Raw genomic sequence first — 26,257 nt, forward strand, 5'->3', positions numbered from 1 at the left:
ATCAGTGCTATTCAGTCTCTTCTCCGGCAACATAATGAAAGATCTTCACCAAATTATAGTGTCCCCCTTTCAAATGTGTAATTACAGCTTCTAACATTCTACACATTTCATGTTCACAGAATCTCAGTCCACATCATCCCGATTAAGGTTTCCTTGCGTCTTTGTCTCTCGGGAATTCTTGGCGTTCTGTTTGCAGTCTGGGGCATGGTGGTGCTGTCGGGTTACCCAGTGTGCTGGTACGTGCTGTGGGAGTTTCGTGATAAACACGAAAATATTCTACTTTCATCAAAACTTTACAGGGGTATATATGGAGAAGTCGTACTCCCTTGTACTTTGTTCCCTCCTGCCTTCCTAGAGAAACACTTATTACCTTCTCTTGCAGCCTCTCCTTCTAGAATTTGTTTATGCAGGTGTGAGTAATTTAGAGTATACTTCTTATCCCGCCTTAGTTTCTCACCCAAAAGGTAGTATGCGACACACACTCTTCTGCATCTTCGGTTTGGCTTTTTTCCTTTTTCGATTTCACTTAAAAATAAACCCTTAAGATTTTTCCATATTAGTGCAGAGAACTCTTCATTTTTATACCTGAAGAGTAGACCATTGTGTAACTGCACTATGATTTATTTAAGCACCTCCCTACCTATGACACTTGGCTCATTTAAAGTCTTTTGCTATTAGAAATGATGCTGCAGTGAACAACCGTCTACGTATATAATTTTCTATGTAGATAGATAGGATCAGTTCGCAGAAGTGGAACGACTGGGTCAGAAGGGGAGAAGCATTTGGAATTTTGATAGACGTGCCCAGTTGCCCCCAAGGGTAATACCAGTCGGCCGACCTACCAGGCATATGTGTATCTGTGTTCCCACAGCTTATTAATGGAGACCGTTGGGATGAACATCTTAAAATTTTATTTTAAAAGTTGTCTATTTCATTTTTAAGGTGTATTAGAAAAAACATAATTTGCACATCAATCCCACAAGTTCACACTCTTAGAGAGTTTTATTTTAAAATAGGTTTAAGTAAAAGTGGCAAGCCGAGTTAAAGAAAAGCACCAAGTAATAAATAATATTATAGGTAGTATGTAGATGTGCAAAAATATGACAACTCAAGACTGAAGTTTGGGAAGTGTTACCATGATTATATTTTCTCAAATCAGGAGCCTGTACTTCCTGTGTACAGGGCACTGTGCTGGGAGCTTTAACCATCACAACCGATCTATGAGGTGGGTACTGTTTTCATCTCCATTTTATGGACAAGGAACCAGAGACTCAGAGTGGTTAAGTCACTTGCCTGAGGCCACACAGTTAACTCCAGAGCCCGTGTTTGTAAACTTCCTCCTGTTCTGACAGTATTTTCAAACGCGATCTCCAGGTTCGCCTTGCTGTCGACCTTCCAGCAAGCATACCTTCCAGGCTTTTGTAGTCGGTAAAGGTCCAGGGATGACACAGTCTGAATTTACAGGTTGCTCTGACTTCCTACTCTGACTGATGCTGTTGGTGTGGGCTTTCATGACCTTGGTGTTTCAACACAGCTTCTGTATTCCTGCAGCTTTGCCTCAGCTCAGCCGGATTTCAGCCCACCTGTGCACAAAGCCACACAGCCCATTCAGGTGGAGAAAGGCTATTTTAGGTTTTGATTTAGAGGTTTAAAGTTTTTTTTTTTTTTTTTTTTGGTTTCTCATCTCTGCTTCCTTCTTCCTTAGCTGCATGTACCTGGAGTCAGGTGATGAACTGAAGATGCTGAGCTGGGTTCGGCCTGTCCTTTGGTCCTGGGGAGTATCTGTTCACAGTGAAGACTCTGGTTTGGGGGTGGGGGTGGGGAGCTCCGAGTGACCTGACTCTGGCTGGTGCTGCATTTGTGTGGGATGAAGGGTGTCATTATCTATAACCCCCTGTTGGGTGGGAGACCCTCTGGGAAGGCTGAGGAGCAGGGAGGCAGCCAGGTGACACTTGGGCGTCCCCACTCTGTTGCCTGCATCTTTGGAGCCTGACAAACTTGATTCCACTTCTTCTCTCCCACTTCCTTACTTTGTGACCTTGGACAAGTCATTTCTCTAAGCCTCAGTTTAGTCATCTGGAATACCGGGATAATAACTCCTCCCTCATTGGCCATTATGAAGCTTTAATGATGTTATATGGAACCCTTAGCACAGTGCTTGGCAGAGAGTCTGCTGAATTCATGGTGGCAGTAAGAGTCACAGTAGTTGATTATCATTTTGTTGTTGTTATTTGGCAATCTCTTGGATCAAAATCAGAAGTGGAAGAAAACTTGGAATCCAAGTTTGACTAGTACAAAGCATGATGGAGCTCAACCCCATGAAACAGTGGGTAGAAGAATCATGCCAGGACCCTGTGGGAACCTGGTTCCTAAGGGTGGGAGAGATGACCAGGGACACTGGAAATCAAGTGGTGATGCTGGGGTAGGGATATGACAGTTTCTAACCCATTTCTTTTTTTTTAGTTTTTATTTATTTTTTTATATAGCAGGTTCTTATTAGTCATCAATTTTTTTTGTTTTTTGTGGTACGCGGGCCTCTCACTGCTGTGGCCTCTCCCGTTGCGGAGCACAGGCTCTGGATGCGCAGGCTCAGCAACCATGGTGCACGGGCCCAGCCGCTCCGCGGCATGTGGGATCCTCCCGGACCGGGGCACAAACCCGTGTTCCCTGCATCGGCAGGCGGACTCTCAACCACTGTGCCACCAGGGAAGCCCAGTCATAAATTTTATACACATCAGTGTATACAGGTCAATCCCAATCGCCCAATTCATCACACCACCATCCCCAACCCCCCACGGCTTTCCCACCTTGGTGTCCGTTCTCTACATCTGTGTCTCAACTTCTGCCCTGCAAACTGGTTCATCTGTACCGTTTTTCTAGGTTCCACATACATGCGTTAATATACATTATTTGTTTTTCTCTTTATGACTTGCTTCACTCTGTATGACAGTCTCTAGATCCAGCCACTTCTCAACAAATGACCCAATTTCGTTCCTTTTTACGGCTGAGTAATATTCTATCGTATATATATACCACAACTTCTTTATCCATTCGTCTGTCGATGGGCATTTAGGTTGCTTCCATGACCTGGCTATTGTAAATAGTGCTGCACTGAACATTGGGGTGCATGTGTCTTTTTGAATTATGGTTTTCTCTGGGTATATGACCAGTAGTGGGATTGCTGGGTCATAGGGTAATTCTATTTTTGGCTTTTTAAGGAACCTCCATACTGTTCTCCATAGTGGCTGTATCAATTTACATTCCCACCAACAGTGCAAGAGGGTTCCCTTTCCTCCACACCCTCTCTAGCATTTGTTGTTTGTAGATTTTCTGATGATGCCCTGAGCAGTTTTTCATGTGCCTCTTGGCCATCTGTATGTCTTCTTTGGAGAAATGTCTATTTAGGTCTTCTGCCCATTTTTGGATTGGGTTGTTTGTTTCTTTAATATTGAGCTGCATGAGCTATTTATATACTTTGGAGATTAATCCTTTGTCCGTTGATTCGTTTGCAAATATTTTCTCCCATTCTGAGGGTTGTCTTTTCGTCTTGTTTATAGTTTCCTTTGCTGTGCAAAAGCTTTGAAGTTTCATTAGGTCCCATTTGTTTATTTTTGTTTTTATTTCCATTACTCTAGGAGGTGGATGAAAAAAGATGTTGCTGTGATTTATGTCAAAGAGTGTTCTTCCTATGTTTTCCTCTAAGAGTTTTATACTGTCCGGTCTTACATTTAGGTCTCGAATCCATTTTGAGTTTATTTTTGTGTATGGTGCTAAGGAGTGTTCTAATTTCATTCTTTTACATGTAGCTGTCCAGTTTTCCCAGCACCACTTATTGAAGAGACTGTCTTTTCTCCATTGTATATCCTTGCCTCCTTTGTCATAGATTAGTTGACCATAGGTGCGTGAGTTTATCTCTCGGCTTTTTATCTTGTTTCATTGATCTATGTTTCTGTTTCTGTGCCAGTACCATATTGTCTTGATTACTGTAGCTTTGTAGTATAATCTGAAGTCAGGGAGTCTGATTTCTCTTGCTCCGTTTTTTTCCCTCAAGACTGCTTTTGCTATTCGGGGTCTTTTGTGTCTCCATACAAATTTTAAGATTTTTTGTTCTAGTTCCGTAAAAAATGCCATTGGTAATTTGATAGGGATTGCATTGAATCTGTAGATTGCTTTGGGTAGTATAGTCATTTTCACAATATTGATTCTTGCAATCCAAGAACATGGTATATCTCTCCATCTGTTGGTATCATCTTTAATTTCTTTCATCAGTGTCTTATGGTTTTCTGCATACAGGTGTCTTTTCTCCCTAGGTAGGTTTATTCCTAGGTATTTTATTCTTTTTGTTGCAATGGTAAATGGGAATGTTTCCTTAATTTCTCTTTCAGATTTTTCATCATTAGTGTATAGGAATGCAAGAGATTTCTGTGCATTAATTTTGTATCTTGCAACTTTACCAAATTCATTGATTAGCTCTAGTAGTTTTCTGGTGGCATTTTTAGGATTCTTTATGTTTAGTATCATGTCATCTGCAAAGAGTGACAGTTTTACTTCTTCTTTTCCAATTTGTATTCCTTTTATTTCTTTTTCTTCTCTGATTGCCGTGGCTAGGACTTCCAAAACTATGTTGAATACTAGAGGTGAGAGTGGACATCCTTGTCTTGTTCCTGATCTTAGAGGAAATGCTTTCAGTTTTTCACCATTGAGAATGATGTTTGCTGTGGGTTTGTCATATATGGCCTTTATTATGTTGAGGTAGGTTCCCTCTATGCCCAATTTCTGGAGAGTTTTTACCATAAATGGGTGTTGAATTTTGTCAAAAGCTTTTTCTGCATCTATTGAGATGATCATATGGTTTTTATTCTTCAATTTGTTATTATAGTGTGTCACATTGATTGCATATATTGAAGAATCCTTGCATCCCTGGGATGCACTTGATCATGGTGTATGATCCTTTTAATGTGTTGTTGGATTCTGTTTGCTACTATTTTGTTGAGGATTTTTTCATCTATATTCTTCAGTGATATTGGTCTGTAATTTTCTTTTTTTGTAGTATCTTTGTCTGGTTTTGGTATCAGGGTGATGGTGGCCTCATAGAATGAGTTTGGGAGTGTTCCTTCCTCTGCAATGTTTTGGAAGAGTTTGAGAAGGATGGGTGTTAGCTCTCCTCTAAATGTTTGATAGAATTCACCTGTGAGGCCATCTGGTCCTGGACTTTTGTTGGAAGATTTTTAATCACAGTTTCAATTTCATTACTTGTGATTGGTCTGTTCATATTTTCTATTTCTTCCTGGTTCAGTCTTTGAATGTTATACCTTTCTAAGAATTTGTTCATTTCTTCCAGGTTGTCCATTTTATTGGCATAGAGTTGCTTGTAGTCGTCTCTTAGGATGCTTTGTATTTCTACGGTGTCTGTTGTAACTTCTCCTGTTTAATTTCTAATTTTATTGATTTGAGTCCTCTCCCTCTTGATGAGTCTGGCTAATGGTTTATCAATTTTGTTTATCTTCTCAAAGAACCAGCTTTTAGTTTTATTGATCTTTACTATTGTTTTCTTTGTTTCTATTTCATTTATTTCTGATCTGATCTTTATGATTTCTTTCCTTCTGCTAACTTTGGGTTTTGTTTGTTCTTTTTTCTCTAGTTCCTTTAGGTGTAAGGTTAGATTATTTCAGATTTTTCTTGTTTCTTGAGGTAGGCTTGTATAGCTATAAACTTCCCTCTTAGAACTGCTTTTGCTGCATCCCATAGGTTTTGGATCATCGTGTTTTCGTTGTCATTTGTCTCTGGGTATTTTTTGATTTCCTCTTTGATTTCTTCAGTGATCTCTTGGTTATTTAGTAATGCATTGTTTAGCCTCCATGTGTTTGTGTTTTTTACGTTTTTTTCCCTGTAATTGATTTCTAATCTCATCGTGTTGTGTTCAGAAAAGATGCTTGAAACGATTTCAGTTTTCTTAAATTTACTGAGGCTTGATTTGTGACCCATGATGTGATCTATCCTGGAGACTGTTCAGTGTGCACTTGAGAAGAAAGTGTATTCTGCCACATTTGGGTGGAATGTTCTATAAATATGAATTAGATCTATCTGGTCCATTGTGTCATTTAAAGGTTGTGTTTTGTTATTTATTTTGTTTGGATGATCTGTCCATTGATGTAAGTGGGGTGTTGAAGTCCCCTACTATTATTGTGTTACTGTTGATTTCTCCTTTCATGGCAGTTATCATTTGCCTTTTGTATTGAGGTGCTCCTACGTTGGGTGCATAAACATTTATAATTGTTATATTCTTCTTCGATTGATTCTTTGATCAGTCAATCAGTGTAGTGTCTCTCCTTATCTCTTGTAACATTCTTTATTTTAAAGTCTATTTTATCTGATGTGAGTATTGCTACTTCAGCTTTCTTTTGATTTCCATTTGCATGGAATATCTTTTTCCATACCTTCAGTTTCAGTCTGTATGTGTTCCTAGGTCTTAAGTGGGTCTCTTGTAGACAGCATATATATGGGTCTTGTTTTTGTATCCATTCAGCCAGTCTGTGTCTTTTGGTTGGGGCATTTAATCCATTTACATTCAAGGTTATTATCGATATGTATGTTCCTATTACCATTTTCTTAATTGTTTTGAGTTTGTTTTTGTGGGTCTTTTTCTTCTACTGTGTTTCCTGCTTAGAGAAGTTTCTTTTGCATTTGTTGTAAAGCTGGTTTGGTGGTGCTGAATTCTCTTAGCTTTTGCTTGTCTGAAAAGCTTTTGACTTCTCCATCAAATCTGAACGAGATCCTTGCTGGGTAGAGTAATCTCGGCTGTAGGTTTTTCTCTTTCATGACTTTAAGTATATCCTGCCACTCCCTTCTGGCCTGCAGAGTTTCTGCTGAAAAATCAGCTGATAACCTTATGGGGATTCCTTTGTATGTTATTTTTTGTTTTTCCCTTGCTGCTTTTAGTATTTTTTCTTTGAACTTAATTTTGGTTAGTTTAATATGTTTCTTGGTGTGTTTTTCCTAAGGTTTATCCTGTATGGGACTCTCTGTGCTTCCTGGACTTGGGTGACTATTTCCTTTTCTATGTTAGGGAAGTTTTCAACTATAATCTCTTGAAATATTTTCTCAGAACCTTTCTTTTTCTCTTCTTCTTCTGGGACCCTTATAATTTGAATGTTGCTGCATTTAGTATTGTCCCAGAGGTCTCTGAGATTGTATTCAATTCTTTTCATTCTTTTTTCTTTATTTCTGCTCCTTGACAGTTATTCCGCCATTTTGTCTTCTAGCTCATTTATTCATTCTTCTGCCTCAGTTACTCTGTTATTGATTCCTTCTAGTGTATTTTTATTTTTCATTTCAGTTATTGTGTTTTTCATCTCTGTTTGTTCTTTAGTTCTTCTAGATCTTTGTTAAGGATTTCTTGTATTTTCTCAATCCATGCCTCCATTCTATTTCCAAGATTCTGGATCATCTTTACTATCATTACTCTGAATTCTTTTTCAGGTAGATTGTCTATTTCCTCTTCATTTATTTGGCTTTGTAGGTTTTTACCTTGCTCCTTCATCTGTGACATATTTTTTTGCTGTCTCTCTCTCTCTCTTTTTTTTTTTTTAATGAATGGGATTGTGTTCCTGTCTTACTGGTTGTTTGGCCTGAGGCTTCCAACACTGGAGTTTGTAGGCTATTGGGTGGAGCTGGGTCTTGGTGCTGAGATGAGGAACTCTGTGATATCTCACTCTGATGAATATCCCCTGGGGTTTGAGGTTCTCTGTTAGTCCAGTGGTTCGGACTCGGAGCTCCCACCGCAGGAGCTTCAGCCCGACCCCGGGCTCGTGAACCAAGATCCCACAAGCCACGTGGGGTGGCAAAAAAACAAAACCAAAGTAAAAAAGTAAGATTAGACTAGGAAACTAACAGATATGTTAGAAAGAATAGAAAAATAAAAATATAGATGAATCAACAACCGAAAGGTATATCAGTATCACAACAGTAAAAAAGAGGAGGGAAAAGAAAAAAAAACGGGAGGAAAGGCCTTGGCTGTGGAGAGCGGGACCTAAGCAAGGGCGAGGTTTAGGCGGTGGGTGGGGCCTATGCTCAGGACCCACAGGGCAGGAGAAGGCCCTGGGGGCTGTGGAGGGTGGGGCTTAGGCTCAAGGAACAGAAGGGGCCCAGGCAGTCCCCTTCCCCTGGTCTCAGGGGGCGGGGGACCTCACCTGGGAGCCCAGCAGGCTTCCTGAGCTCTAGTGGGCGGGGCAAACGCCCTCCTGTCCTCTCCTGCTCCTCTGGTCTCGGAGGGCCCCTCCCGCCTGCCTCTCCTGATCTCCCTGGCCTCCCTCTTACGCCCCCAAGGACCCACGTGGCCTGGAGGGGGCTTTGGACGGCAGGGGATCAGTGCGGGAGCTCAGCAGGCTCCTCAGGCCCGCGTGGGCAGGGCAGTCGCCCTCTGCTCCTTCTGGAGAGTCCCTCCCACCTGCCTCTCCTGATCTCCCCAGCCTCAGGGGCGCCTATCCTCTCTGGCCTCCACTTCTCCTCCCCCCCTCAGTCCCCCTACATCCTACCGGTTCACTATGGGGTTCCTCCCATCTCCTTGGGTGTCAGAGTCCCCCACCAGCGGCCGGCAGGAACCCTAGTTGTGGGGAGAAGCCAACTCCTCGTCTTCCCACAATGCCATCTTGACTCTCCCTCCTGCACTATTGTTTCTGACTGCTCCTCCCTTGTCTCTGCATCCCCTCTCTACCCTGATTAGCAACCGTTTGAACCTACCCTTTGGAACTCAGGGAAGGTCATGGAGGCTGAACAGAATGGCTCCCGTGCCCAGGAGCCCCACAGGGTCCTGCTTGTTTCAATAGTATGTGGTCAGAAATGCTCGAATCCTTCTCCCTGAGATTCCTCACTAAGATTTATCCGTAGAGGAAAGTGCAAAGCCAGCAAAGAGCAACTTTATTGTTAGTTGGGGTTTTGCTTCAAATCTCGAAGTAGAGCTCATGAGGCCCTTGGGGACCTAAGGACATTTAAAACATACTCAAAACTAATTCTTGGCTCCTATAGGTTAACATATCAGGGAACCCAGAAGGAAATACAAAACCAAGAGGAGAGAGAGAACTTGTCCTAGGGCTCGGAGTGGAGCTGGTCCAGACCATTCATGCCCAACCTTCTTAGGGTGAGGCCACGGCCCCCCAGCAGCCTCCTGGGAGAGGGAGGGAAAGAGAAAGATGGTGGTGCAGCTTTTAAAGGCTGTGAAGGCTCCACACACCAAGGCTAGGCCAATCAGTGTCTTGGACTCTGACCAACCAGATAGGTTCTGCGCCTTTGAGGCTGAGTAGGGGAGTGAGAGAAGCCTTGAGCTCCCCCTTCAGGCCAATACCAGTGGTGAACAGGTGTTTCTTTTTAGGCAGATTTGAGACACTCATTTCTCGACTTTAAGGTGAATTCTCAAAGGCCAGGGAAGTGTTTTATGGCACAGAGCACTGGGACTATTTCCGGGAACCAGATGTATTTTCTGCATCTCATTGCCTAAGAAAGGAAACATGGCTGGTTAAGCCATCAACGGGGAGCCTTTAGTTTCCTTTTTTGATTTCCAAAAAATGGTTACTAGGGTAGCACTTCAGTCCTCGAGCAGGACAAGGGGGTCCTGGGGTCCTTCTGCATCCTGGGAGCCCTGCAGGGTCCCACAGCCAGAGCAGAGCTGACCCAGCCTCTAAAACTTGGCGGTTCAGAGCTGTGCAAGGGCCAACACTTCATCTGCCTGACCGCAGAGGCTTGGAATGTCATGAAAGAAACTTTGTAGCTCATTGAGAAGATGCAGGCCAGCAAAAGCCTTCAGGGATGGACAGGGTTTTAGGCAGAGGCTTACTGAGACAGAGTTTTCATGCAGCAAAATTCACTTTCTTTACATATAGTAAAATTCACTGCAGTTGATATATAGCACATTCCAGTCAGCCCGTAAAAGTTCCCACATGCTGTCCCTTTGTTGTCAATCCCCTTTCCACCCCCAATCCTTCTTAACCACTGATCTGTTTCCTGTCCCCATAGTTTTGCCTTTTCTAGGATGTCATTTAAGTGGAATCATATAGCGTGTAGCCTTTGATTTAAACAGAATCCAACAGCATGTGTTTGACAGCTTTATCTTACCCAAATTCTTCTGAGATTCATGAATGTTACCTGTATCAGTAGTTCATTCCTTCTTACTGCTGAGAAGTATTCCATTGTGTGGACGTACCACACTTTGTTTATCCGTTGAATGTTGAATACTTGGTTGGTTCCAGACTTTGGCTATTGTAAGTAAAGTAGCTATAAACTTGCAGGTTTTTCTGTGGATAGATGTATTCCTTTCACACCTAGGAGTGGGACTACTGGGTCATATATTATAAGGGTATGTTTATAAGAAAGTGCCACACAGTTTTCCAAAGAGGTGCTACCACTTTGCATTCTCCCCAGCGTCGTAGGAGAGTTCCAATAGTGTTCTCTCCACATCAGCACTTGGTATCGTCAGTATCAATTTTCTAAAATTGTAGCCATTCTGGAAGATATAAGGATTATTTTTAAATTTGGTAAATAACAGTTTCCTAAGGAGAAATGCTCATCATTTTAATAGCACATAAAATAATTTCTACTTATTCTGTCCATTTATTTGCTCACTTGTTCATCTCCTGTCTCTATTAGAATATGTTTTTAAAAGGCACCTGCATCAATAAATAAATGTGAATGGATGAATGAATGAATGAGTGAATGAATTAGGAGATGGGTAGCATATAGCAAAGGCTAGAACATCAGATCAGCCCTGGGTTGGAACCTAGGGCCCACGATTTTAACTTTTCTCTTTCACAGAGAAGGCAGCTTTCAGGCTGGGATGGGAAAGAGAAGAAGGAACTTTTTGGTTAGAGTAGCTCTTGAAGGAGAAAGACATCATGCAGAGCCAGAGAGTCATGAAGGGCATGGCATATCTGGGAGTACGAGCAAGTCCTGTGTACTGAAAACACAGTGTGTGTTTGGGGGCATAGCTGGGATCACATGGGGGATCTAGTAATAATAATGCAAAAGCTTATACTCCTTACTGTGTGCCAGGCTGTTCTAAGATCTCTACATAGGTTAATTCATTTATTCTTCCCAGTGGTCATATAGCTTATATCATTCTCTCCATCATACGGACAAGGAAAATGAAGCACAAAGAAATTAAATAACTTGCCCCAAATTATGCATCAAAGAAGAGCCCAGGCAGTTTGGACCTTTAACTACTGCATTACATTGCCAGGTTAGGAAGGGCATGTTAGTTAGTTAAGGAATGGTGTAAGCTGCTGTAACAAATAGCCCCCCAATATAGTGACTTGAACAAGACAGAAGGTAGGTTTTCTCTCAGATGTCTGTCCAGAAGTACAAAGTCCAGGGCTGGTGGGTCCAAGTTTGGGTCCAAGGCGGTCACTTCCACTTCTCACCATCTTCCAGACAATGGGAAGGGAAAAAGGGGCCCTGGAGGCTGCACACCTTCCTTTTAAAGGAATGACTGAAACACGTACATCCCATTGGCCAGAACTCAATCACATGGACACACCAAGCTGCAAGGGAGACTGGGAAATGTGGTCTATAGTTGGGCAGCCACGGTCTCTGCTAAGACTCAGGGGTTCTGTTATTGAAAGGAAGAATGGGTATTGGTGGAAAGCCAGTAGTCTCTGCCACAACCTGTAGACGATTCATTGGACTTTGAACTCTGTCCCGTAGATGATGAGGTCCTGTTGGGGAGGTTTCATGCCCAGACTTGGGTTTTAGATCATCCAGAAGTTGCTTGGCTGATAAAGGAGAGAAAAGTAGGAGCAAGGCGACCTGTTTACCTGATCTGTCTGGTGTTTTGTTTGCCATCTGTGGAGCCCGTGCTGCAGATAAGAGTCAGTAGGTTGGGTTCCCAGACGGAGGACTTGCAGGCAAGTGAGTGTGCTGGGGCAGGATGGGAGCCATCAGCTGTCTTAGGCTTTCATTCATTCAGTGGTTACTTATCAAGCACCATGTTTGGGCACAGAGCTCCGGTGATGGTCCCAGCAAGTATGATGAATGCTGGGGGCCAAGTTCAGTTCTCTAGGAGTTCTCCAGTGATGCACAGTGCAGCGGGAAACGGGGGCATGCCACACTGATGCCAACCTCTTTTGTTTGTTTCTTTTGACCTTAGGACCCCCGGAGCAAACACAAGTTCAAGATCCACACGTACTCCAGCCCCACGTTTTGTGACCACTGTGGGTCGCTGCTGTATGGACTTATCCACCAGGGGATGAAATGTGACAGTAAGTACGTTTGCTCTCTGCAGCCTCTGCTGACTGGGCTGCTTCCTCATGGTCTACAAAACATTCTCCCAAGTCCTGGGTGGGCTGGGTACCACTTGTTTGTTGCTGAGTAACAATAACCATTTATAGAGCTCATGATTCGGCAAGGCTGTCCTTTAGGTCTGGGCTGGGCTTACTCATGCCTACGTGGTGGGTTAGCAGGTTGGTGAGGGGCTGTCTGGGCCTGGAGGGCCTCATCCACCTGTCCGCAAGGATGGCTGGCTGTCACCTGGGTGATGGGAATGACGGGGGTTGGGAGACCACATGTCTTCCGTCCTGAGCAGGCTAGCCTGGGCTTGCTCACACGGAGGTCCCAAGTGCTTTAAGAGGGCAAGTCCCACTGATCAAAGCAAGTCACATGGCAAGGTTCACAGTCTGTGTGGGAGGGGACAGTCCACAGGTGTGGACACAGGGAGGCGTGGTCAAATCGGGGCCATTCCTGCAGCCACGCACACAGCTGTTGCCAGCACCGATATGCGGGGCTGATGCCTTTCTCTGCAGAGAGAAAATCTGCCTCCCTTTAGCACCTACAGTTTATGCTAGAAGGGGGGCGGGCATGTGATTCTCTGACCAGGCTGGGGTGGGAAGAGGCAGGAGGGGACAGGACTTCTCTTTATTAAGTGAAGGACTGAATGGCCCGAGGGGTGGGGGAGCCAGCAGGCTTTGAGAGCTGCAGCTGCAAAGGGGACGGGGTGGGGGTGGGGGGCTCAGTGCTGCTGGCTCCCAGAGGCCTGTTGACCCCCGCATATTGAGCAGTCATGAGGCCGGACTGTCCCTGTCACAGGGGTCCTGAGGCCCAGAGGACAGAGAGAGAAACTCTCAAGGGCAGAGAGTGACAGAGAGGAGTATGGGTGTGGATGGGGAGGAAGGGGGCAAGAGACAGAGAGAAACACACAATCACAGACAGGGACAGATTCAGGGGGCAAATGACACGTGCGCCCAGGTGTAGGGAGCGATGGGTGAGGCTACAGAGGGGCCCAGCTAGAGAGAGACTCAAGCAGGAGGGACAGACAGACGAACCAACAGACACAATGATTGGAAGTGACACAGAGAGAGATGCCCTCAGTCAGGCTCCTGCAGAGATACTGAGATGGAGAGAGAGCAGAGACAGGCAGAAACACACACATGGAGAGACACAGAAAGAGATGGAGACAAAGAGGCGTGACACAGGCCCAGAGCATGAAACAGACCTATTCACAGATGCAGCCGAGGCAGCAAGAGACACATGCTGAAGCAGAGGAGCAGAGACCAGGAAAGAGACGTACACCGATATGGGTACCGAGAGGCAGACAGAAACAAACAGGGCAAGAGCCACAGAGACACGCGTGGTGAATGGGGCTCCCAGGCAGACACATAACAGAGGCGGGGAGAGAGCGGCGCAGCTGCCTTCTGCCTGTGGGACACTGATTCCTCTTAGCGCACGTGGGGCCCCAGGTGGGCCTCAAGGACAGAGAGGGGTGGGTGGGAGGCAGCTTGGGCTGACGCAGAGCCCTGAACGTGGGCACTCAGGTTCCAGGGGGCTCTCCCTTCCTCCCCACCATCCTTTTCTCCCCAGGATTCATTTCCAGTTTTGGAATCTGCCTGCTGCCTCCTGGAGCTTGGGCGGGCTGCGAAGGGGGTGTCCTGAGCACCCCCTGCCCCTGGGGATGCCGTGCCCCCAGTTCCCCAGGGAATCTCCTGAAATGCAGGCCCCATGGGGTGATCTAGACTCTCCTCCTGGCTTCTCGAACTGGAACGAGGGTCCCCTAGAGAACACTGGACTCCAGGCACACCTCCCTGGAGCAGCCGTGGGACTTAGGGGAAACCAGCCACCCACTGAAGGAAGCACAGATGTACTACAGGATTGTGGGAAGGGAGCCTGTATTTATCGTATCACGTAAGAGACGTGAAGGTCCGATTCAGTCGCAGACCTATTCCATTCGTCTTACCCTGCATCTAATTCTTTTTCTTGCAGTTAGTTTCGGTGGATACTGTGCGGGCTTTGCTCAGGTCCCAAGATGATGCCCCTCCCAGGGGGTGGTTCCTGGCAGGTGCAAGGGTGCAGAGGCCTGGTCCTCTTGTATCCATTTGGGACAACTCTGAAGGGTCCCTGGAGGTCCAGAGCTCTCTTTACTGTCAGCCTCAGTGCATCCTCGTGGGCGAGCTCCTCCCTCCCAGGAGCCCTTGCGGTAAACCTGCTGGCTCACAACTCCCATTCTCAGACGCTTTCCACGGAAACCAACCTATGGGCCGTCAATATTTAAAAATCGGGAGATGTCACATACAAGTCAGGATTCCTGCTTAATCTTGAAAAATGGGGCGATCTCAGCAATTTGGGGCATGCGCCCTGCATGGCTGCTCCCGAGTGGAGACACTGCGCTCCCTGGCCGGTCAGGTCCCGCCACACCCGCAGCTTCTCTCGCTGCGTTACCTGCTGCCCGTGCCACTGAGCTTGGTGCCTCTGGTTTCAGAGCCGTCGGGGGTGCGCGAGGTGCCTCAGCCTTTCGGGAGGATGGACATGTTCCTCCTCCTTTGTCCATCAGGGCCTGGGGTGGGGGGCGGGAGCCGCGGGAGAGTTGGAGAAGCCCTTCTGATGAGACCCGGGCAGGGCGGGCACGGCTGGCTGGTCTCCGCCAGCTTCGGAGGGAAGGAGGGGAACAGGAGGGGTCCAGCCTGGACCAGCCTGAGCCGCGCACCCTCCCTCTGTCCCCGCAGCCTGCATGATGAATGTCCACAAGCGCTGCGTGATGAACGTCCCCAGCCTCTGCGGCACAGACCACACGGAGCGCCGCGGCCGCATCTACATCCAGGCCCACATCGAGAGGGAGGTCCTTATCGTTGTCGGTAGGTGGCGCTGGGCTCCCGCTCCGGTTCCGCTAGGTTCGGACCTGGCTGGACCGCTGAGTTAGGGGAGGGGAGGTTGGTGGAGGGATGGGCGGTGCAGGGGCGGGGCGAGAGGTGCGGTGACACACTGCCTTCCTCCCCTCTCCCCGCGCCGCCGGCCCCCATTACAGCCCATCTCCGCTGTAGGCATCCTTAGAGACTGCATCCCCGAAGGGTGAAGCTCTCAGCACCTCCGGTGCGCTGGAGCTTAGAGCTGGGACACCAGCAGTACATTACTTTTCTCGAAGACCTCAAAGGAGCCAGTAGAGCAGACAAAATGCTGAACACCTTAATTTTATGGCACTGTGCGTCCCTGGGGGCTTTCCATGTATTTGAAGTATTTCTTTCTTAAACCTGACGGCGGCCTCACTGGTCCCTGTTCTGTTATTCTCCCTGTTTTTCTCACTTCTGAAATACTTGATAGTAATAAGAAAGAGGGATAATACAGCCTCTTATGAGAAGTGCAGCATGGTGTCTGTCCCTCCTAATGGAGCATTCACAACATGCTTGGCTCTGACATGGGCAGCTCAGACAAAATGGAAACCTGGCTGTGCTGGATGGGTAACTGCTCATAGCCATAAAGCTTAGCCATAAAGCTACGGTCAATGCGGCACTGAACTGGACCAGAATGGGACTAAAACTTTGTTTTTTTTAATTTATCTTATTTTATTATTATTATTTTATTTTTTATATATTTTTTGGCCACGCCGTGCGGCATGTGGGATCCTAGTTCCCTGACCAGGGACCAAACCCTCACCCCCTGCATTGGAAGCACGGACTCTCAATCCCTGGACCGCCAGGGAAGTCCCCAGAATGGGACTAGAACTTTGAAGGAATTCTCCCCCAGAGGCTTGTGTCAAACTTCTTAGAATTTACAATTTGTTAATTTAAACAAGGTTTTTTGACTTGATATCTTAGGAAATTGATCATAGAAGGGATTGATTTTGCAAAAATTGGTCTGAGGCCCTGGAATGGTTCAGCAGCTCTGAAGCACTGAGCCTACACCACATAAAAGTTGAAAGATAGCCCTGTAAAATGTAATCCCCGTTTTAAACTGAGGTTCATGACACCCAGTGGGCTCTTATGGAACGTGTATTCCGTTGAATTGTTTTTTCCTCTGAAAGGAAGGTAATGGCTGACATGACTTCTTCCCAGTGAAATGCTTGAGGGTCCCCCAAGCAGGAAAAGCCTCACGAAAAGCTGGTTTCCCCACTGTCTAAGCTTCCTGGGCTGGAGGGGCAAAAATGAGACCCTGCTGCCCTCTACTGTTATTCTCTAGGAACTACACTGACTCAGATGTTGCTAGGGCCAGCCAGCCTTCAATGCACAGCGCTCAAAACCAAACCACAGCATAATGCTCTCAAGGTCCATCCATTGTTCCCACCACAAAAAAGAAATAATTATTTGAGGTGATAGAGGTGTTAGCTAATGCCAGGGATGTAATCATATGGTAATATACAAATGTATCAAATCAACACATCCGTACACCTTAAACTTACACAGTGTTATATGTCAATGATATTTCAATTAAATAGAAAAGACTTACATGTTATCTCTTTCAGTGCTCAAAACAGCATTGTGAAATATCTATTATACTTGTTTTATGAATGAAGATACTGAGGCTCAGAGGAGTTGTGCTTCTGAGAGCTCACACCATTTGTAGTCATCGTCATCCAGTCAGCTACATCAGAAGTAGCTAACATTTGAGTTTTTAAGTGTGTTCATCACTCTGCAAAGCACTTATGGCAATATCTTGTTTAAAAATTTTCAGTATCTCTAATGAGCTAAGTAGTAGTATTATTCTATCAGAAAACAGGCTTAGAGAGTCACACACGGCATCACCTAGGTCTGTTCACTATCGTGATATACTAGGTTACTTTTTGGTTTAGTTCCCTGCGCTAACTCTCCCCCCAATACCTTATTTATTCCCTCCGTGGTTTAGCTGCATTACCTCTTATGTGTGTTTCCTGGGCACTTTGTTTCACGTGGTACAATACAACGTCTCTTCCAATTTGAGGTCAAAGTCTTCCCCCTCAATCACAGATACACTGTCTTATATCTTGATCACAAGCTGACGATTTTCAGGCAATCCCAATGAGGGTGTGGTATATTTGCTTCCTATAGCTACTGTAACAAAGTACCACAAACTGAGTGGCTTCAAACAACAGATATTTATTCAGTCACAGTTCTGGAGGCTGGAGTCTAGAAGTCTGAAATCAAAGTGCGGGCAAAGTGGTTCCTTCAGGAGGGCTCTGAGGGAGAGTCAGTTCCATGCCTCTCTCTTAGTTTCTGGTAGTTGCCGTCGGTCTTTGGGGCTCCTTGGCTTGTGGCTGCGTCCCTCCAATCTCTGCTTCCATCATCACATGGCGTTCTTCCCTGTGTGTCTCGGCATCCAAATTTCCTCTTCTTCTAAGGACTCCAGGCATTGGATCAGGGCCACCCTAATCTGGTATGACCTCATCTTGACTTGGTTACATCTGCAAAGACCTTATCTCCAAACAAGGTCCCATTCATATGTATTGGGATTAGGACTTGAACACCTCTTTTAGGGGATACAATTCAACCCATAGCAAGGGGAAGGAAGAAAAGTTAGGACTCCCTGAAAGTTAAGGACAGAATATCTGCATGTTCAGGGTTCTGCTAGCACTAACTGAATAGCTACCGATACACTAAGAGCACTTTGTGGTTTTCCAAGTGCTTTGGTACTGACTCATCCAACGGAGATAGTGGTGTTGCCAACATACAGAAGGGGAAACTAAGACTTGGTGAGGTTGGACACCTTGCCTGATGTCTCGTGCAGAGCAGGATGAGCCCCTGGGCCTCCTGTCTGCAGGTCACTGTGCCCTGCTATTGCCTCCTCACCGTTCCAGGCACGGTCAGTACCTGGTGTGGGATCGTTGATTGACTGATGATAGAAGACCCTGATGCTTTGACTGCAGTTCTCTAAACACAGAGCCGAGATGGAGATTTTTGTTCAAGTGATTTACTGGGGCTGCTCATAAGATAAGGAGTGAGGATAGAGCAGGGAAAAGCTGAGTGAGAGTGTGGTCTCCATTGAAGACCAGCTATAGTTGGATCCCATGGAGTCCTGGACCACAGATTATAGCACAGGGTCAGTCCCTCCTCGAGGCAAGAGGACTGTTCTGTTAGGGTCAGACACTGCTATGGGCTGAATTGTGTCCCCTTAAAATTCACATGTGGAAGCCCTAACCCAATGAAATGGTGTTTGGGGGTGGGGCCTTTGGGAGCTAATTAGAGTTAGATGAAGGTGGGGTTCTTATGATGGGCTTGGTGGCTTTATGGCCGCATGAGGGCACAGCAAGAAGGTGGCCACCTGCAAGCCAGGAAGAGGGCTCTCACCAGGAACCGAATTGGCCTGCACCTTGATATTGGACTTCCTGCCTCCAGAGCTGTGAGAAATAAACATCTGTTGTTTAAGTAACCCAGTCTGAGGTATTTTATTTCCGCAGCCTGGGCTGGCTAAGACGGTCAGTCTTTGCTCCAGGCTACTGGGATTGAAAGTGGGACGGTACCTCCCAGAATCCATGGCTTCTGTGAGACTGAGGGCAGCTATCTGGACATGGGGCAACTGTGAGCCATTAACAGCCAACACTCACGGTAGCCGGGAGCTGGGGGCCTTGGCCCGAGTGGAGGGGAGCTGGCAGGGTCTGGGTCTCCTGGGTATACTCTGATCTCCCAAGCATCCTTCTGGTTTCATTGTTGGGACTCCAGGCCCTCCTCCTTGATCTCAGCCAGACAGATCAGAGAGAAGAGAGCCCTTCTCAGCAGTGTGAGGCCAAACGTGACCTGTGGTGTTGAATTGCCCCACTTCATTCAGACCGTAGAGGCACGTCCAGTGTTGGTACTTGCCACATGCTCTTTGAAATCCCACCATCTCCAGAGGCACCAGGCTACCCGTGCTTCTGAAAGATCTGAAGGTTTCCTCATCTCTGGCTCATGAAATCCTGGCTTTATATCTGCTGTCAGGAGTCTTGCAGGTCAAACTCAGAAGGGAAATCCAATCAGTTCTCTTTCTTTAAAAAGCTCATCACAGGTTTCTCATTGCCCTTAGGACAGACTAACTGTGACATGGTAATCTCATTATCTATTCTCTTGTCTCCTTGCTTTTCTTTAATCCTTCATCCCCTCCAGGCTGCCACCCACCATAGGACATCTGCATACTCTCTTCCTTCCATCTGGAGTGTTTGCCCTTTTGTCTTCTTTCAGCAGTTTACTCTTTCTCTTCCTGTAGGTCTCAGCTCATTCTTACAATCAGGGAAGCTTCCCTGGACCTCCCTTTGTTGTGGACATTCATGGTATCCTGAACTTGAACTTGTGTCAGTTGTGGTTTTATGTTGGGTTGATTAGTGTCTGCATCTCCCTCTGGGCTTTAAGCTTGGTGAGGGCAGGGCTGTGTCTGTCTTGACTCACCACTGTATCCCAGCACCTAGTGTGATGACATCACTAAATATTTGTGGAATCAGTGGATATATGTGTGAAGGAGATGCCACTAGAGGATCCTGATGGATACCAGAACTCACAGATGGTCCCCAAATCAGTGCCTTCCACAGTGAGGAGCTAAAGTTCAGCAGATAATCCAATTCACACCATCATCCTTAAAGAAGGAGACCATGCAGAAAATTCCAAGGACCAGGTCCAAGGTCAACAGCAGGTATTACTGAGACTGGGACTCACCCTTTGGAGCCATAACTACCCTCATTCCCTGGATAATGTAGAAAAGACACAGAACAGTGGGACTTGTAGAATCACAGGAAATCATGTGGACATCATGATGCCCTGTGTTACCGTGGAGGGGAGGCAGTACAATCAGAAGCCCTGATCAAAGTTGTAAAATGCTCCTGGAGGTTATGAAGCCCATGTCCTTGTATATAAAATACCCCTTTTCAATTCAGTATCTCCCTATTAACATAGCAACTAATATCCCATTATTAACATTTCCATCTGCATTGCAGCAGTCTGCAAATCCTTAACCATATCCATAGTTCTATCTCACAAAAACTGGGGCTGTTCTTAAAAATAGCAGAGGAGCAATGTTTTGAATGTTTCTCTTTGGGACACCCATTCGGTGTTCTTACAATGTATCATGTTGTACACAACCTTCTCAGACTGAAGCATCTCCCAGAAAGACTGAGGAACTCCCAATACTTTGTATTTAAATCCTTCCCAAGATCTGACATCCACACATCAAAAGAAGAGCACCAGAGGAACATAAATCCTTGACGGGCTATTGGGAAAGGCTGAGGATTGCATCCACCTGTACACCAGGTTCCAAAAGAAGTTTTAAAAGCATTCTTAGGAGAAATGAAACTGATGTTGAAGGCTCAGAGAAGCCCCTCTTGTTATGTAAAGAACTGTTTCAAGGTAGAAAAGGTTCTGCCCATCACGGAGACCCTAACAAGGGGGGGAAGAGTTCAAGGAAACCAACGAGGGCCCTTCTACTTGGGTATCTTCCTTCCATGACCAATAGGGCAGGACAAGACCAGAAGAGCAGAGGGCAGGCCCAGGTATGGTGTACCTGAGGGATGAGGTGGGAGGTGGGGGTAGTTTGGTGTTTAGGCGTTTACAGTGTGAGAAAGGTGGCACGTTATAGGTAGGAAGGTGAGATGGGCTCCGTAAGCACAGATGTTCATTCATTCATTCAGGAAAGGCCTGACTACCAGGTTGTATCCATTGACAAATGAGATCTCATCTTTGCCCTCGGGGAGCTCACAGCTTAGTGGGAGGGATAGACATAGATAATTATATTGCAATGTGGCAGATGGTGAGATGGTACCATGGGAACCCTCAGAGGGGCACCTGAAGCTTCCTGAAGGAAGCCATGGCAGAGTTGAGTCTGTAAGATGTATAGGTGTTATCTGGGTGGAGCAAGCTTTGTGTCAGGGTACATAAGAAAGTATCCGCTCTGTTTATTGAGTTCTTATTACACGCCAGGAGCTTTACACAGATCAACTCATTAATCTTCAGAACAATCCCCTGTCGTAGGTATTACTATCATCCCCATTTTACCTGTGAGGAAACTGAGGCACAGAGTTGGTTAACTAACTTTCCCAGAATTGCACAGTAAGTGGTGAGTCTCGTATCTAAGCCCAGGCAGTTCAGCTCGATGGCCCTCAGTCTCACCATGATGCTGCATTCCAGGCAGAGGGAAAATGGTGCACAAAAGCCTGGAGGCTGGAAAAATGGCAGGGGTTGAGGGAGGCTGTTAGCTGTTGAGTGTGACTTCCCTTCCCTACGTTCTAGTTATAAGCTCCTGTAGAATCTGTTCGCTCACTCTGCCAATCATTCACTTATTCATTCAACAACAGGTATTGAATTTCCATTGTTTGTCAGGCATGTTCTAGACCATTGGGATACAACAGGGGGCAAGACAAATCTCTTTTCCTGAACAAACATCACAACCTAGGGTCTTGGCAATTCCCTAGGACTCTTGGAATTTTTTCTCATCTTTCTTCCTTTTGTTTGCCATGGAGAATTTCCTTCTTGTCAGGTTACATTCACTGCCCTTCGAGTTTTTTTTCAGACACGCTCTGTCCATTTCCTCTTTAAAACCTCAGAGGTTTGGGAATTTGGGACACAGAGCCAGAGTGACCTGAAGGCTATTTCTGCTTTTTGGCCTGTCACATCCTTCCCCGAGCTATAGCTCTCTGATTTTTTTTTTTTTTAACATCTTTACTGGGGTATAATTGCTTAGCTCTCTGATTTAAGGGGAAAGGGAAGAAGGGAAGAAAAAGGAAATGTAATGAAGAAAAACCCAGACGGATTAATATCTCAAAATACTACCCAGCCATGCATCAGTTGCAGGGATATAAAATGACCACAAGCTATCCAGCAATCCCACTCCTGGGTGTATATCAGGACAAAACTATAATTCAAAAAGATAATCAACAATACTTCAATTAAAAAAAAAAAAAGACAAGCTAGGCCACTAGGGTCCACTAGGGGGCAGGCTTTGCATTCAAAGCCATTCCTCCCCCCAAAATCTTTTGTTTTTTTAAAATTTTTTTTATTGGAGTATAGTCGATTTACAATGTTTTGTTAGTTTCTGCTGTACAGCATAGTGAATCAGTTATGCATATACATATATCTGCTTTTTAAGATTCTTTTCTCATGTAGGTCATTACGGAGTATTCTCTGTGCTCTACTGTAGGTCCTTATCAGTTATCTATTTTATATATAAGAATCTCTTTCACGAGATGCCCAGATCTTGCAGAACAAAGTGAAACCACAACACCATCGCTGTCCGTAATGGAAGGTATCACAGCAACAGTTATCCCCTTCTCCCCCCCGTTAAACAGGTGAGTCACGGGGGCTCAGAAAAAGGAATAACTTCTCAAGGCCACACATCCTGGAGTGGGGATAGGGCCCAGTTCTTGTGGATTTCCCACTCCTTTATTATACTACTGGTTAGTATTTTCCCCCCAACATTTTATTATGAAAAATGTCCAGCATACAGCAAAGTGGAAAGAATTTTGCAGTGAACGATCATTTATCTGCCACCTAGATCCTGCCATTAACATTTGCTTAATCACGTGTCCATCCATCTCGCTCTCCATCCGTTTGTCTTATTTTTGACACATTTCAAAGTAGGTTGAAGACATCAATTCAGTTCCCCCGAAACACTTCAGCCTGCACATCATCAACAAGAATTCAAAACGTATTTACAATTTCTTTAAACTTGTGAGGTCAAATTTACATACCATGAAATGCACACATCTTCAGTGTACAATGGCTAAGTTTTGACAGGTGTATTACCCTATCTCCTATCATGTTAACCTTCTTTTTTTTTTTTTCCATACGTGGGCCTCTCACTGTTGTGGCCTCTCCCGTTGCGGAGCACAGGCTCCGGACGCGCAGGCTCAGCGGCCATGGCTCACGGGCCCAGCCGCTCCGCGGCATGTGGGATCTTCCCGGACCGGGGCACGAACCCGTGTCCCCTGCATCGGCAGGTGGACTCTCAACCACTGCGCCACCAGGAGAGCCCAACCCTCTTTTTCTGATGTCACAGCTGCCGTTGAGGATCTGGTGAAAGCTGTGAACACCATTCTCAGAGCAATCCCCGTGTATGCCGACACGCGTGCCCCGCACCTCCGCGGACTCTGGGAATTAGGGCGCCGGGGAACCTAAGATCTTTTAGATTATATTACGCTTGATAGTTGTTAAATTTGGGGGGGGGTGTAAATTGTAACGTAGTAAAATAGATTTGTTCAAACCACTTCATTGTGTACTCACTGGAGAGCACATCCCCTTAACCTTAGCAAGGCACCCATGTTATTTTGCTTCTCTTTAGTGTTTTTGTAATGAAGTTGAGTTAAATCCTATCTCTACCTATGGAACTCTAACCATCTTTCTCAATGCATTATAGATAGTTGTCTGCACACCGCTGAGGCCAGGGCAAGAATCCCCTGCCCACCCTTCACGGGAAGCCTTTTGATTTGGGAGGTGGTAGTTGGTGTGTGGACACTGAAGGAGGTGGAGTTGACTTGAGAAGATGGAGGGAGCTAAAGTCTTTCTACCCAGTTTTCCTTTTCTTGTTCCCTGAGTGTTTAAGTCTTGTGAGAACTGTCAAGCCCAGACCGCTGTCTGAGGCACCCAAACCTCGAGATGTGCTGGGTACGCAGTCGTTGTTCCTAAATGCCTGTTGAATGGCACTGGTGGGGGTCCTGCCAGGACCTGCAGGGCTGTGACTTGTTACCGCCTTTGGGGGAAGTGGTCCGACAATATCTATTAAAAACTATATACATATACACACTTTGATTCTCAAATTTCCCTTTTGGGAATCTATCCTATTGAAATAAATCACTAGCATCAAAGGAAATAACATCCGGAATAAGCATGTTTATTGATGTTTTCTTTGCAGTGGCAAAGAATTGGAATCAGCCTAATTGGGCTAATATCCATTTTATGAGGTATTATGCAGTTGTTGAAAACAGTGAATCAAATTGGGTGTGGGGGCTTCTGTGTACCCTACGCAGGTACGTGGGGAGTTCCTTGCCTTTTGGGAGGTCTGAGGTCTTCTGCCAGCGTTCAGTAGGTGTTCTGTAGGAGTTGTTCCACGTGTAGATGTATTTCTGGTGTATTTGTGGGGAGGAAGGTGATCTCCACGTCTTGAAGGTCTCTCTCTGTGTGCGCTTTAAAATCCCATACCCCTTGCTGGCGGACAATCTCAGTGAAACAGGATGCGCCTCGTCCACTAGATGGCAGGCTTTACCTGCTCTGCTTCTGCAGGGACGGCCACAGGTGGAGGCTGGGTGGTGTGTGCCTCCCAGCCCACCTTGGCCATGACATTTCGCCCATCGTGAAGCTTTGGTGTTAGCATCTCAGGGGCCAGAATCCCCTTTTGTCGACCGCCTGAACCTCCCCACGTCCCCTGAAATAGTCCTCACGCAGCACGGAGCCCCTGGCTCGTGGAAAATGACCAGAGCCCTTCTCTGCTGTGCCTTTGTCTCCTGCCGCAGGGGGAGAAGCACACCTTGCTTTTCAGTCACTAGCTCCACCTGCTTTTCTCACTGACTTGAGGCAAGTCTGTACAGTGTAGTCCAATATACAGGCCAATATAGTCTGAGATCCCAGAGCTTGTGCAAGGGCTTTGGGGTCAGGCCTGGGTTCGAATCCTGCTTCCTCTACTTCTTCAGCAAACACTCGTCAGGTGTGTCCTGTGTGCCGGGCACCTTACCATCATGAACAAGACCGCGCCTGCTCTTGTGTCCTGTGTTCTTTCTTTCTTTCTTTTTTTTTTTTTAACATCTTTATTGGAGTATAATTGCTTTACAATGGTGGGTTAGTTTCTGCTTTATAACAAAGTGAATCAGCTATACATATACATATATCATCGGCATATCTCCTCCCTCTTGCGTCTCCCTCCCTCCCTCCCTATCCCACCCCTCTGGGTGGTCACAAAGCACCGAGCTGATCTCCCTGTGCTATGCGGCTGCTTCCCACTAGCTATCTGTTTTACATTTGGTAGTGTATATATGTCCATGCCACTCTCTCACTTCATCCCAGTTTACCCTTCCCCCTCCCCATGTTCTCAAGTCCATTCTCTAGTAGGTCTGTGTCTTTATTCTTGTCCTGCCCCTAGTTTCTTCATGACCTTTTTTTTTTTTCTTAGATTACATGTATATGTGTTAGCATACGGTATTTGTTTTTCTCTTTCTGACTTACTTCACTCTGTATGACAGACTCTAGGTCCATCCACCTCACTACAAATAACTCACTTTCATTTCTTTTTATGGCTGAGTAATATTCCATTGTATATATGTGCCACATCTTCTTCATCCATTCATCTGTTGATGGACACTTAGGTTGCTTCCATGTCCTGGCTATTGTAAATAGAGCTGCAATGAACATCTGTGTTCTTTCTGATGATGGGAGACGACCACTGAGCAAACAGAATCCTTTTTTATGTGATAAACGTTATGAAGGAAATAAAATAAGGCCGAGGGCTAGCACTTTCCTAGTGTTCTCATGTAATCCTATCAATAGCCCTGTGGGAGAGTTACTAATATCACATCCATTTTACAGGTGACAACACTGAGGCACAGAGAGGGAGGTTTATGACTTTCTCCAGTGCCACAGCTCCGAAGGGGTGGAGCTGGGACGTGAACCCATGTCGGTCCCAGAGCACGAGGCTCTTGAACACCGCCTCTGTCCCTCCTTGGGGGTGGGGGTAACACCAGCAGCAGCTCCCTTTTCTGAAACACTTCCTGTGTTCCGGCCGTGCCGCGGACGCACAAGCACCACTTCCGCTGTTAGAGTGATTCTCCCCAGGCCACCGAGGAGGAAGTGGGTACAGGGCCCGGCTGCCCTGCGCTGATGGAGACGTTGCTTCCCAGGGCTCCGTTTTCCCAGTGCCCCCCGCTCGCCCATTTTTCTCCTCCAGGAGCGTTCGAGCCAGTATTTGCTGGGCTGCGAGGCTGAGATGATGCCAGTCCTTCAGGTCAGCCTGCCTGTTTGCAGAAAGCCTGGCTTCGTTGGCCACGACCTGCGCAAGAGGCTGGCTGAGTTCCTAGGTTGTGAGAGGTGGACCAATGGGGAAAGCCTTCTCTTCAGACCTCACTGTGGTAGGGCCAGGGGCTCTCCCTTCCTGCTTG

The 26,257-nt window shown here is 46.0% G+C and overlaps 1 protein-coding gene across 2 annotated transcripts in view; it reads left to right on the forward strand.

The window, feature by feature from the left end:
• The window catches only part of PRKCB (protein kinase C beta), a 312,009-nt gene that overhangs the window by 153,596 nt on the left and 132,156 nt on the right, over nt 1-26,257 (forward strand). For both annotated transcript variants that reach the window (XM_079899045.1, XM_079899044.1), the window contains exons 4-5: nt 12,134-12,245; nt 14,979-15,107. In XM_079899045.1, coding sequence (XP_079755171.1) covers nt 12,134-12,245; nt 14,979-15,107 — 241 coding nt within the window. The remainder of the gene's footprint in view (nt 1-12,133; nt 12,246-14,978; nt 15,108-26,257) is intronic.

The sequence above is a fragment of the Stenella coeruleoalba genome (genome assembly GCF_951394435.1).
Source record: "Stenella coeruleoalba genome assembly, chromosome: 15".
NCBI classification, from domain to species: Eukaryota; Metazoa; Chordata; class Mammalia; order Artiodactyla; family Delphinidae; genus Stenella; species Stenella coeruleoalba.